Here is a 12,329-nt window from a genome sequence, read left to right as displayed (position 1 = left end):
AGCGCGTGAGCGAGTAGAGCATGCGAGCGGAGAGAGCGAGCAGAGAGAGAGCGAGAGCGAGCAGAGAGAGAGCGAGAGCGAGCAGAGAGAGAGCGAGAGCGAGCAGAGAGAGAGCGAGAGCGAGAGCGAGCAGAGAGCGAGAGCGAGCAGAGAGAGAGCGAGAGCGAGCAGAGAGAGAGCGAAAGCGAGCAGAGAGAGAGCGAGAGCGAGCGAGCAGAGAGAGAGCGAGCGAGCAAAGAGAGAGCGAGCGAGCAGAGAGAGAGCGAGCGAGCAGAGAGAGAGCGAGCGGGCACAGAACAGGAGAAAGCGGGCACAGAACAGGAGAAAGCGGGCACAGAGTGGGCACAGAGCAGGAGAGAGCAGGCACAGAGCGGGAGAGAGCAGTGCTCTCTCTCCCTCTATTTCACAGTGCTTTCTCTCTCTTTCTGTTGCTGCTTTAGCCGCACTGTGCTCTTTGACGTCCTGCTATTCTTGCAGTTTTCTCTCTCTCAGCCACTCATTTATCCCTACTGTGTTCTCTAGTATTCCACTGGGATCACAAAGGGCTTTCTTTCTCTAAGCCATTGCTTTATCCCCATTGTGCTTAGGCCTCTGACTATTCTCACAATGCACTCTCTCCACAGCTCCTTCATTCCCTCTATGTTTTGTGCCCTTTGCTGTTCCCTGTGTGTGTGCTCTTTCTGCCATTCCTTTATCCTGGCTGTGCTTTCAGACTTCCCGCAGTTTCTCCATCTCTAGTTTCTGCTGGAAGACTTCCACATTTGCATAAGCAAACCTGGGATTTCTTAAACTTCTGTGCCTAGAGCCTGCAGCAGTACATTATTTCCTGGCCCGAATGAATAAATTTTGATTTATAAGCGTTTCCAACTGTAGCTTGCCTGAAATATGCAAATTATGTGATCCCAGGTTGTATGTTCAATGTTCAAATGGGCAAGTCATTGGAATTTGATACTTAAGTTTCTTCATTGCAGTCTCACATGATACATTTGGATAATGCAGTCTCAGCACAAAAAAGTGATGGTTCAGCTGCCCTTAGAAACAACGCAAAGAACTTACGAAAGTAGCTCTTAAAATAACTACAAATAAAATCAACTCAGTGAGGCTAATAGGATTCAAAAAAGGGTTCTAATCAGTGAGAGTTGCATTTTAAGAGGTTTTTGACGGGCAAGACTCCCTCTTTAACCACTATGTATATTTTTTCATTACCTGTTGGCCTGTGCAACTTCTTGGCTGGTTGAGGGGTTCCATGCTTCCTTATATACTGTATTACACCTCAGGGCCTCTTTCAATTTCTCCTCCAGCTCTATCTTCTGTCCCTTTAATTTTTCAATCTCCGTTCTCATTAGCTCCAGCTCCGAGTATCTGTGCGCAGCAGCTGATTTTTTGGTCCAATAAAAATCTTCACCTTTGTTTGCGTTAGCTTTCAAATTCTGTTTCATTTTTTCATACTCCAGTCTGAATTGGTCTCTTTCTTGCTCCATTTTTTCAAGCTGTAATAACAGGATTCGTTACTTCCTATGCTTTCTTGAGTCAATTTACATTTATTGCCCATTCAATAAGTCAAAAAGGCATATTAAGGCTACATTTCCAATTCTTACACAGAAACACAGTAAACTAGAAGCAAGAATAGGTCATTCTGCCCTTCCGAGTCTGCTCTGCCATTCAATATGATCATGGCTGATCCTCTATCTCAACGCCATACTCGCGCTCTCTTCCCCTACCCCTTGGTGCCTTTAGAGTCTAGAAATCAATTTCCTTCTTAAATATATTCAGTGTCTTGGCCTCCACAGCCCGCTGTGGTAGAGAATTCCACAGATTCACCACCCTCCGAGTGAAGAGGTTTCTCCTCATCTCAGTCCTAAGTGACCTATCCCATATCCTGAGATTGCGACCCCTTGTTCTAGAGCCCCAAGCCAGAGAAAATATCATCCCTGCATCCAGTCTGTACAGCCTTGTCAGAATTTTATACTTTTCAAGAGATCTCCTGTCATGAAGCTATTAATGTATATAAGATTAATGGAATATATTTTTCTTCTAAAATAGAGGTTTAGTCTGTGGGTGTGTCTTAATTGGATTAAAACCAGCTAGTCTGGGTGTTTTGATGGGTAATGGTTTTGATATGTAAGAGAAATAGAATGTATTTGCATTTTTTGAATAGATCATTCACGAAGTGGGGTGAAGGCTGAGCCCTATCTAGCAGATACCAAGCAATATGTTTATATTACTAATAAAATTGGTATTATGAAAGGGATTTTATTGTTGGAAGAGCCTGGTGATACAATGAGAATTTACATTCAATGAACAGTGGTAGGTATAACTTCAGCAGTTTTTGGGTGTGCAGGGCAGAGGCAATGCGAGGTCAAAAGGATGCTATAAACCTCCAACTGTCTCCATAGGAATCAAAGTAAAAAGAACCTCATTTTGAAATCGTAAGGTGAAAATGCTTTGCCTGGTGTCTGGTTAAGTCTATGGGTTGCTGTTGCCTTAATGGAGGTTCGTTTGGGAGTTTGTTAAAACTTAAGATAGTAGTAATCTGTAGCCATGTGTGTGTGTGTATATATATTAACCTGTGTAAATTAATAAAATGTTTCATTTAGTTTAATGTAAAACCTCGAGAACTGGTGGTCTGATACCTGAATTTAGAGTTGCATCTCAAACATAACACTTAAAATTATAGGTTATGACAGTTGCTTAAAGTTTCCCTCTGGGATTTTTAAATAACTCAGCTTTACCAACTGCATTGTCATAAAAATTGGGGGCTCATCCGGGATAAATAATATTTCTAATTCATTGATTGGTTTGGAATTGGTGAATCTTAAAGCTTACGAGCATGTGGAGCACTTTGAATTCAGGAGTTAGTGAGGTATTTTAGAAGTGGTGAGACTGCAAGATGGCTTTGGCAATTGCTAAGACTTGTCTGGGAATAGAAGAGACAACTCAGAGGGTTGGAGAAAATAATCAAAAGTAAGTTAACAGAGTTGGCAGGTAAGTTAAAATTAGGGTTACCTGCAGAGGCTAGGAAATCAGATATGGTTAAAAGTGTAGCACAGCATCTACAGTTAGAAGTGAAACCTGACACTTGAGAGTCACAGCTGGAGGTAGTGAGACTTCAGTTGCAAATGAAAAAGCTTGAATTAGAAGCGACAGAGAAATGGCTTTTAAAAGGGAATTAGAAATTGTGAAGATGGAGGAGGAAACAGAGAGAGAGAGAGAATTCCAACTGAAAATGTTGGCAGTTAGAAAAGAGATGTCAGTAGGTAAGGAAGGCTTCATCTCTAGAGTAGGATCTTGTGAGGATATGTTTTAATTTGTATAAGCTCTTCCAAAGTTTGAGGAAAAAGATATTGAAGGATTCTTTATTTAATTTGAGAAACTAGCCAAACAGATGAAATGGCCACAGGAAAGCGGGACATTATTGTTACAGTCTAAGTTGTTGGGTAGGGCGCTTGAGGCATATGCTTCGCTATCAGAAGAAATGTCGGTGAATTATGATGTGGTGAAAAAGGCAATTTTCAGTGCATATGAGTTGGTTCTTGAAGCATACAGGCAGAAATTTAGGAATATGAGAAAACAGCCTGGGCAAACTTATATTGAGTTTGAAAGAATAAAACAAAGTAATTTTGACCGGTGAATACGGGCATTAAAAATAGAGACAACCTATGCAGCTCTTAGGGAAGTCATTATTTTGGAAGAATTTAAAGATTCATTCCCATCAGTAGTGAGAACTCATATGGAGGAACAGAGGGTTGATTCTGTAAGACAAGCAGCAGAGATAGCTGATGATCATGAGTTAGTTCATAGAGCTAAACCTTTTATTCATCACCCTTTCAAATTGGAAAAGGATAAAAAGTGGGAAGGTGAAAGGAAGGCTGGTAGTCAGGGAAGAGAAAGGGTAGCTGGAAGTTCCCAGGAAGTTTTTTTTCTCAGAATAAAAAGGAAGATGCTGAAGGTAGAAATGACATTTGAAAATTGAAGTATTTTCATTGTAATAAAGTGGGGCACAAGAAGTCAATGTGCTGGAGATTGCAAGAAAAATCTGTAGGAACTGTGGGGGTACAGAAAAGCTCTGGGAGTAAAAGTACTGTGGGTTCTGAGGTTCAGGCACAGGAGAAACCAGTGGCTTGTGTACAGGTGAAACAGGGAGAATCAGTGAAAGGTAAAGAAGTGGGAATGTGTTCACAGTTTACTCAAGAAAATTCTGGGGAGCAGGTTGCAGAAATGCTTAAAAGCTATGTATGTGAAGGCAAAGTCTTTCCATGTGTACACGTGGAGTAGGTAAAGATGTTAAAATTTTAAGAGACACAGGGGCTAGTCAACCCTTAATGTTGTGGGAGAGTGATATTTGTTGTTCAGAGGGAGTGTTGCAGGAGAAGGTAATAATACGTGGGGTTCATGGAGATGCTAAATCTAATCCATTGTGGAAGGTAAATTTAAAGAGCAAATGGAAGTTGGGTGAAGTTACAGTTGGAGTGATGAAAAAATTGCCTATTGCAGGGTTTCAATTTATTCTGGGTAATGACATAGCTGAATTGCAAATGTGGGTGATGCCTGTGGTAGTTGAGCAGCCTGTAGAAGTGTTTTCAACAGAGGTGTTACAAAAGGAACATCCTGAATTGTTTCTTGATTGCGCTATAACGAGATCAAAGGTCCATTGGGAAGAACAAGTTAAACAAGATAAGCAGGCAGTTCAAAGGCAAGAAGAAGGTGTCAAAATCCAATTAGCTGGCACTGTATTTGATAACATTGTTCAAGAGGAAGGAATGCAGGACAGTTCAATTGAAACGTTTAACACAAAGAGTTAGTGAAGTTACAGAAAAATGATTTGCAATTAAAACAGTTATATCAGAAAGCTTATTCAGAAACCAAAGCAAAATGTATTTCAGTATGTTATCTTCGGGAAGGTATTCTGATGAGAAAATGGAGGTCAGATCACATTCAGAAAATGAAAGCCGGAGGGAGATGCATCAGATTGTAATCCCATTAGGGTATAGAAATGAGATTCTGAGGATTGCTCATGAAATTCCAATGGGGGGACATTTAGGAATTAGGAAAACACAGGAAAAGATACAGAGGTAATTTTTTTTTGGCCAGGATTGCATAATGATGTAGTCAAATTCTATAGAACATGTTATACATGTCAAATAACAGGAAAACCATGAACAGTGATTAAACTGGCCCGTTTAATCCCATACCAGCATTTGAAGGACTTTTTCCCAGGGTCATGATTGATTGTGTAGGACCCCTCCCTAAGACTAAAAGTGGAAATCAGTATTTATTGACAATACTGGATGTGTCTATCAGGTTTCCTGAAGTGATACCTTTAAGAAATATTACAACTAAGATGATTGTGGAGGAATTAATTAAATTTTTTACAAGATATGGTTTACCTAAAGAAATACAATCAGATCAGTGGTCAAATTTCATGTCATGACTGTTTATGGAGGTAATGAACAGTTTGAGGATAAAATAGTTTAAGTCAACAGCCTTTCATCCGGAGTCACAAGGAGCTTTGGAAAGATGGCATCAAACTTTAAAAAAACTATGATGAGAGCATACTGTCATAATTATGCACAGGATTGAGATACAGTAATTCCATTTTTGTTATTTGTTATTAGAGACGCTCCTAATGCATCGACTGGTTTTAGCCCCTTTGAAATAGTTTATGGTCATGAGGTAAGGGGACCACTGAAATTGATTCATGAGAAATTGGTGGTCAAAATTCAGAAACTAATCTCCTGGATTACATATCAAATTTCAGGGAAAGATTGAACAAAGCATTTGAGTTGGCTAGGGAACATTTAAAGATATCACAGCAAGTGATGAAAGTGAAAGCAGGTAAGGCGGCTAAAATTCACAGTTTTGTTTCTGGAGAGAAAGTAGTAGCTTTGTGACCAGTTCTAGGTGATTAATTAAATGCAAGATTTAGTGAGCCTTACAGAATTGAAAAGAAATTGAGTGAAGTAAATTATTTAATAAATACTCCAGATAGAAGAAAGAAGCAGAGGGTGTGTCATGTAAATATGCTTAAAAAGTACTTTGACAGGGAAGAGGAACAAAAAGAGATATTAGTGACGGTGGATGATGAGAAAGAGGTAGAAGTGTAGCACTCTGAAATTGATTTTCCTCTAATCAAATTGGATAACTTGAAAATTTAAATGAAATATTGAGTTACCTTCCAAGCAAGCGTCAAAGTGATTTGGAAAAGCTATTGCAGTCACACAAACCTATTTGTGGCAATAAGTTGGGAAAGACACATTTAGCTATACATGATGTATCTATTGAAATATCATATTCAATAAGGCAACATCCTTATAGATTAAGTCCAGCAAAGTTATCACAAGTACAAAAAGAAATTAATTTCATGCTTCAAAATGATATAATTGAGTCCAGTTGCAGTAACTGGAGTTCACCTGTTGCACTGGTACCGAAACCGGATGAAGCACAAATGCTGTGTGTGGACTATTGAAAGGTGAATGGGGGTCACAAAAGTGGATTCATATCCCATACCATGGTTGGAAGATTGCATTGAGAAAGTGGGACAATCAAAATTTATCACAAGGATTACTTGGTAAAAGGATTTGGCGGGTCGGAGAAAGCAAAGGAGATATCAGCTTTTGTACTATATCAGTTTAAAGTCAAGCCATTTGGTATGAAGAATGCACCTGCGACACTTCAAAGACTGACAAAGTAATTGCGGGTCTAGGCAATTGTGCAGTTTATATCGATGATCTAATTGTTTTCAGTCAGACATGGGAGGAGTATTTACAGCATCTGGGAGAATTATTTACTTGACTACAAGAAGTTAATTTGATGATGAACTTGGCTAAAAGTGAATTTGCAAAAACTGAAGTTACATATCTAAGCCATATCATTGGACATGGTAAGGTAGCTCCAAGAGATGCAAAAGTCAAGGCTGTCATGGATTTCCCAGTGCCTACAACAAAACGAGAAGTTTTGAGATTTCTGGGCATAAGTGGGTTTTACCGGAAATTTGTACCAAATTTTAGCCAAGCGGTTGCTCCACTGGCTGAACTGTTAAAAAGGAACATGAAGTTTCTAAGGACACTGGAGAGTCAGAAGTCATTTGATAGCTTGAAAACTGTATTAACTACGACACCAGTATTGGCAGTACCCAATTATGCCAAGCAAATCAAGTTGCAAGAGGCAAGCGATATAGGCATTGAGGCTGTACTGTTACAAGATGACGACACTGGAATTGAAAAACCGATAGGGTATTTCTCATGGAAGCTGAACGTACACCAGAGAAGATATTCAACGATCGAACAAGAGACTTTGAGTTTGGTGTTAGCATTGCAGCATTTTGAAATTTACGTTGCAAACAATTAATCAGAAACAATTGTTTGTACAGACCATAATCCTTTAAAGTTTTTGGACAAATTTCGAGACAAAAGTACAAGGCTTTTCAGAAGAGGTCAATTATTACAACCGTTTAATCTACGGATCATACATATTGCTGGAAGAGAAAATCTGTTCGCAGATGCATTATCAAAAGTTTGAAGCTTAAAGGAAAATGGGACTTTTTAAAAAGAACCTGGACACTGAACTGGAGTGATTTTTGTTGATACCAAGGACTTGTGTGTAATATATATATATATATATATATATATAGTTATGTTAATGCATGCATTTGGTAATGTAATAGTGTAATAAGTATAGGCAATGGTATTAGATGGGTCCTTTAGAATTATGACGGTTCATTTCCCAATCAGAAGGGGGTTGTCATGAAGCTATTAATGTGTATGAAAGGAAAATATTTTTCTTTTAAAATAGAGGTTTAGTCTGTGGGTGTGCCTTAATTGGATTAAAGCCAGCTAGTCTGGGTGCTTTGATGTGTACTAGTTTTGATATGTAAGAGAGATAGAATGTATCTGCATTTTTCGAATAGAGCATTCAAGGAGTCAGGTGAAGGCTGAGCCCTATCTAGCAGATACCAAGCAATATGTTTATATTACTAATAAAATTGGTATTTTGAAAGGGGTTTTATTGTTGGAAGAGCCTGGTGATACAATGAGAATTTACATTCAATGGGCAACGGTAGGTATAACTTCAGCAGTTTTCGGGTTTGCAGGGCAGAGGCAATGTGAGATCAAAAGCCTGCTCTAAGCCTCTAACTGTCTCCACAGGAACCAAAGTAAAAAGAACCTCATTTTAAATTCATACGGTGAAAATGCTTTGCCTAGTGTTTTGGTTAAGTCTATGGGTTGCTGCTACCTTAATGGAGATTAGTTTGGGAATTTGCTCAAAGTTAAGATAGTAGTAATTTGTAGCCATGTGTACATATATATATATATATATATATATACACACACACATATGTGTAAATTAATAAAATGTTTCATTTAGTTTAATGTAAAACCTCGAGAACTGGTGGTCTGATTCCTGAATTTCGAGTTGCATCTCAAACATTACACTTAAAATTATAGGTTATGACAGTTGTTTAAAGTTTCCCTCTGGGATTTTTAAATAGCTCAACTTTACCAACTGCATCGGTCATAACATCTCCTCTCATTCTTCTAAACAGGCCTAGTCAACCCAATCTCTCCTTATATGACAAACCTGCTATCCCAGGAAAGCAGTCTAGTGAACTTTCACTGCATTCCCTCTATGGCAAATAATCATTTCACAGGTAAGGAGACCAAAAATGCACACAATATTCCAGGTGTGGTCTCGCCAAGGCCCTGTATAGCTGCAGTAAGAGATCCTTGTTCCTGTACTCAAGTCCCCTTGCAATAAAAGCTAACATGCCATTTGCCTTCTTAAATGTTTGCTGCTCCTGCATGCTTGCTTTCAGTGATTAGTGTACAAGGACACCCAGGTCCCTTTCCATATCAACATTTGCCAATGTATCACTATTTAAATAATACTCTGCCATTGTTTTTCCTACCAAAGTGGATAACTTTGTACTTATCCACGTTATACTATAAGACCATATGATGTAGGAGCGGAAGTAGGCCATTTGGCCTATCGAGTCTGCTCTGCCATTCAATGAGATCATGGCTGATCTGATAATCCTCAACTCCACTTTCCTGCCTTTTCCCCATAGCCTTTGATTCCCTTACTGATTAAAAATCAGTGTATCTCTGCCTTGAATATATTTAATGACCCAGCTTCTACAGCCCTCTGCAGTAAAGAATTCCAGATTCACTACTCTGAGAGAGAAGTAATTCCTCCTCATCTCTGTTTTAAATGGGCAACCCCTTACTCTGAGATTATGCCCTCTGGTCCTAGGCTCTCCTACAAGGCGACACGTCCTCTCAGCATCTACCCTGTCAATCTTCTAAGAATCGTATATGTTTCAATAAGGTCACCTCCCATTCTTCTAAATTTCAATGAGTACAGGCCCAACCTACTCAACCTCTCTTCATAAGAAAATCCCTCCATACCCAGAATCAACCTAGTGAACCTTCTCTGGGCTGCCTCCAATGCCAGTATATCTTTCCTTAGATAAGGGGACCAAAACTGTTCACAGTATTCTAGGTGTGGTCTAACTGGTGCCTTGTATGGTTTTAGCAAGACTTCCCAATTTTTATACTCCATTCCCTTTGGGATATGGGTATTGGGATAATACCTTCCATTTGCCTTCCCTATTACCTGTTGTACTTGTGCGTTAGCTTTTTGGGATTCATGCACAAGGACTCCCAAATCCCTCTGTGCTGCAGTCTTTCTCCATTTAAATAACATTCTTCCTGCCAAAGTGCATAACCTCACATTTTCCCACATTATATTCCATCTGCCAAGTTTTTGCCCACTCACTTAACCTGTCTATATCCCTCTGTAGACCCCTTGTGTCATCCTCACCACTTGCCTTCCCACCTATTTTTGTAATCATCCTCAAATTCGGCGATAGTACATTCACTTCCCTCATCTAAGTCATTAATATATATTGTAAATAACTGAAGCCCCAGCACTGATCCCTATGGCACTCCACTAATTACAGGTTGCCATCCTGAAAATGCTCCTCTTATCCCAAATCTCTGTCTTCTATTAGTTAGCCAATCCTATATCCATTCTAACATACTATCCCCAACACAATGGGCTCTTATCTTATTACGTAGCCTTACATGTGGGACCTTATCGAACGTCTTTTGGAAATCCAAATATATTACACCTCTTGGTTCCCCTTTATCTATCCTGCTTGTTACCTCCTCAAAGAATTCTAATAAATTTGTCAGGCCTGATTTCCCCTTCATGAAGCTATGCTGACTCTGCTTGATTAGGTATGTAATTCTAAATGCTCTGCTATTACATCTTTTATCACAGACTCTAACATTTTCCCAATGACAGATGTTAAGCTAACTGGCCTATAGTTACCTGTTTTTTGTTTCCCTCCCTTTTTGAATAACGGTGTTACATTGGCAGTTTTCCAATCCTCTGGGGCTTTTCCAGAATCTAAAGATTCTTGGAAGATTACTACCAGTGCATCCAGCATCTCTGTAGCTACTTCCTTTAATATCCTAGGATGCAACCCATCAGGTCCAGGGGACTTATCAGCCTTTAGCTCCATTTTAGTTTCCCTGGAACTTATTCTCTGCTGATATTTATTGTATTTACTACCCCGCCCCCCCACCTAACTTTTGCCCCTTGATTATTTAGTATTTTTGGAAGGCTTTTAGTGTCTTCTGCCGTGAAGACTGAAGCAAAGTATTTATTCAACTCCTCTGCCATTTCCTAGTTCCCCATTATTATTTCCCCAGCCTCATTCTGTAAGGGTCCTATGTTCAATTTGGTCTCTCTTTGGTCTCTCTCTTCCTTTTCATATATTTAAAGAAGCTCTTACTGTCCGTTTTTATATTACTTGCTAGTTTACCCTCGAAGTTTATTTGCTCCCTCCTTTTTTTTTTTTTGTTATCTTCTGTTGGTTTTTAAAACTTTCCCAATCCCCTGGCTTACCGCTAATCTTTGCCACATTGTATGTCTTTTCTTTTAATTTGATATTATCCTTAACTTCCTTGGTTTATCTCCTTCCTTGAATCCATCTCCTTCACTGGATAAATCTTTTTTGTGGGTCATGAACTATTTTCTTAAACATCTGCCATTGTTCATCAACTGTTTTTTTTCTGCTAAAGTCCTATCCCAGTCCACTCCAGCCAACTCTGCCCTCATTCCTTTGTAATTACCCTTATTTAAGTTCAGCACAGTTGTTTCTAACCCAAGTTTCTCATTCTCAAACTGAATGCTAAATTCTACCACTGTTTCCCAGGGTATCTTTTCCCTCAAGATCATTTATTAAACCTGCCTCATTACACATTGCCAAATCCAAAATAGCCTGAACCCTGGTTGGATCCACAACATATTGTCTAGGAAACTGTCCCGAATACACTCTATGAATTCTTATACAGCATCTGCTATGTATTTGCCCACTCACTCAACTTGTCTAAATCGCCTTGAAGCCTCTTAACATCTTCCTCACCGCTCACATTCCCACCTAGTTTTGTGTCATCAGCAAACTTGGAAATATTACATTTGGTTCCCTCATCCAAATCATTGATATATATTGTGAATAGCTGGGGCCCAAGCACTGATCCCTGCGGATCCCTGCGGTACCCTGCTAGTCACCACGTGCCATTCTGAAAAAAGACCCATTTATTCCTAATCTCTGTTTCCTGTCTGCCAACCAATTCTCAATCCATGGCAATATATTACCCCCAATCCCATGTGCTTTAATTTTGCACACTAACCTCTTATGTAGGGCTTTATCAAAAGCTTTCTGAAAATCCAAATATGCCGCATCCACTGATTCTCCCTTATCTATTCTGCTAGTTACGTCCTCAAAAACCTCCAGTAGTTTTGTCAAACATGATTTCCCTTTCATAAATCCACATTGACTCTGCCTAATCCCATTGATATTTTCTAAGTTCCCTGTTATCACATCCTTTATAAAAGACTCTAGCATTTTCCCTAACACTGATGCTAGGCCAACTAGTCTTGTAATTACCTGCTTTTCCCTTTTTTTTTAAATAGTGGGGTTACTACTAATCTGCCAGGACTGTTCCAGAATCTACAGAATTTTGGAAGGTGACAACCAATGCATCCACTATTTCCATGGCCACCTCCTTTAGTACCCTGGGATGTAGATTATCAGGCCCTCGGGGTTTAGCGGCTTTCAGTCCCATTAATTTCTCCAGCACTGTTTTTTTAGTAATATTAATTTCCTTCAATTCCTCCTTCTCGCTAGACCTTTGGCTCCCTAGTATTTCTGGGAAGTTATTTGTGCCTTCCTCTGTGAAGACAGAACCAAAGTAGCTGTTTAATTGCTCTGCAATGTCCTTGTTCTCTATTATAAATTCTCCTGTTTCGGACTATAAGGG

The 12,329-nt window shown here is 39.4% G+C and overlaps 1 protein-coding gene across 2 annotated transcripts in view; it reads right to left on the bottom strand.

Annotated features, from left to right (window-relative positions):
* Nucleotides 1-12,329, bottom strand: part of LOC144683716 (uncharacterized) — a 131,565-nt gene that overhangs the window by 8,392 nt on the left and 110,844 nt on the right. For both annotated transcript variants that reach the window (XM_078547025.1, XM_078547024.1), the window contains exon 16: nucleotides 1,207-1,490. In XM_078547025.1, the coding sequence (XP_078403151.1) occupies nucleotides 1,207-1,490 (284 nt within the window). The remainder of the gene's footprint in view (nucleotides 1-1,206; nucleotides 1,491-12,329) is intronic.

Source organism: Cetorhinus maximus, chromosome 8 (assembly GCF_964194155.1).
Source record: "Cetorhinus maximus chromosome 8, sCetMax3.hap1.1, whole genome shotgun sequence".
Taxonomy (NCBI): Eukaryota; Metazoa; Chordata; class Chondrichthyes; order Lamniformes; family Cetorhinidae; genus Cetorhinus; species Cetorhinus maximus.
The sequence above is the reverse complement of the archived record's forward strand: the minus strand, read 5'-3'. Positions and strand labels throughout refer to the sequence as shown.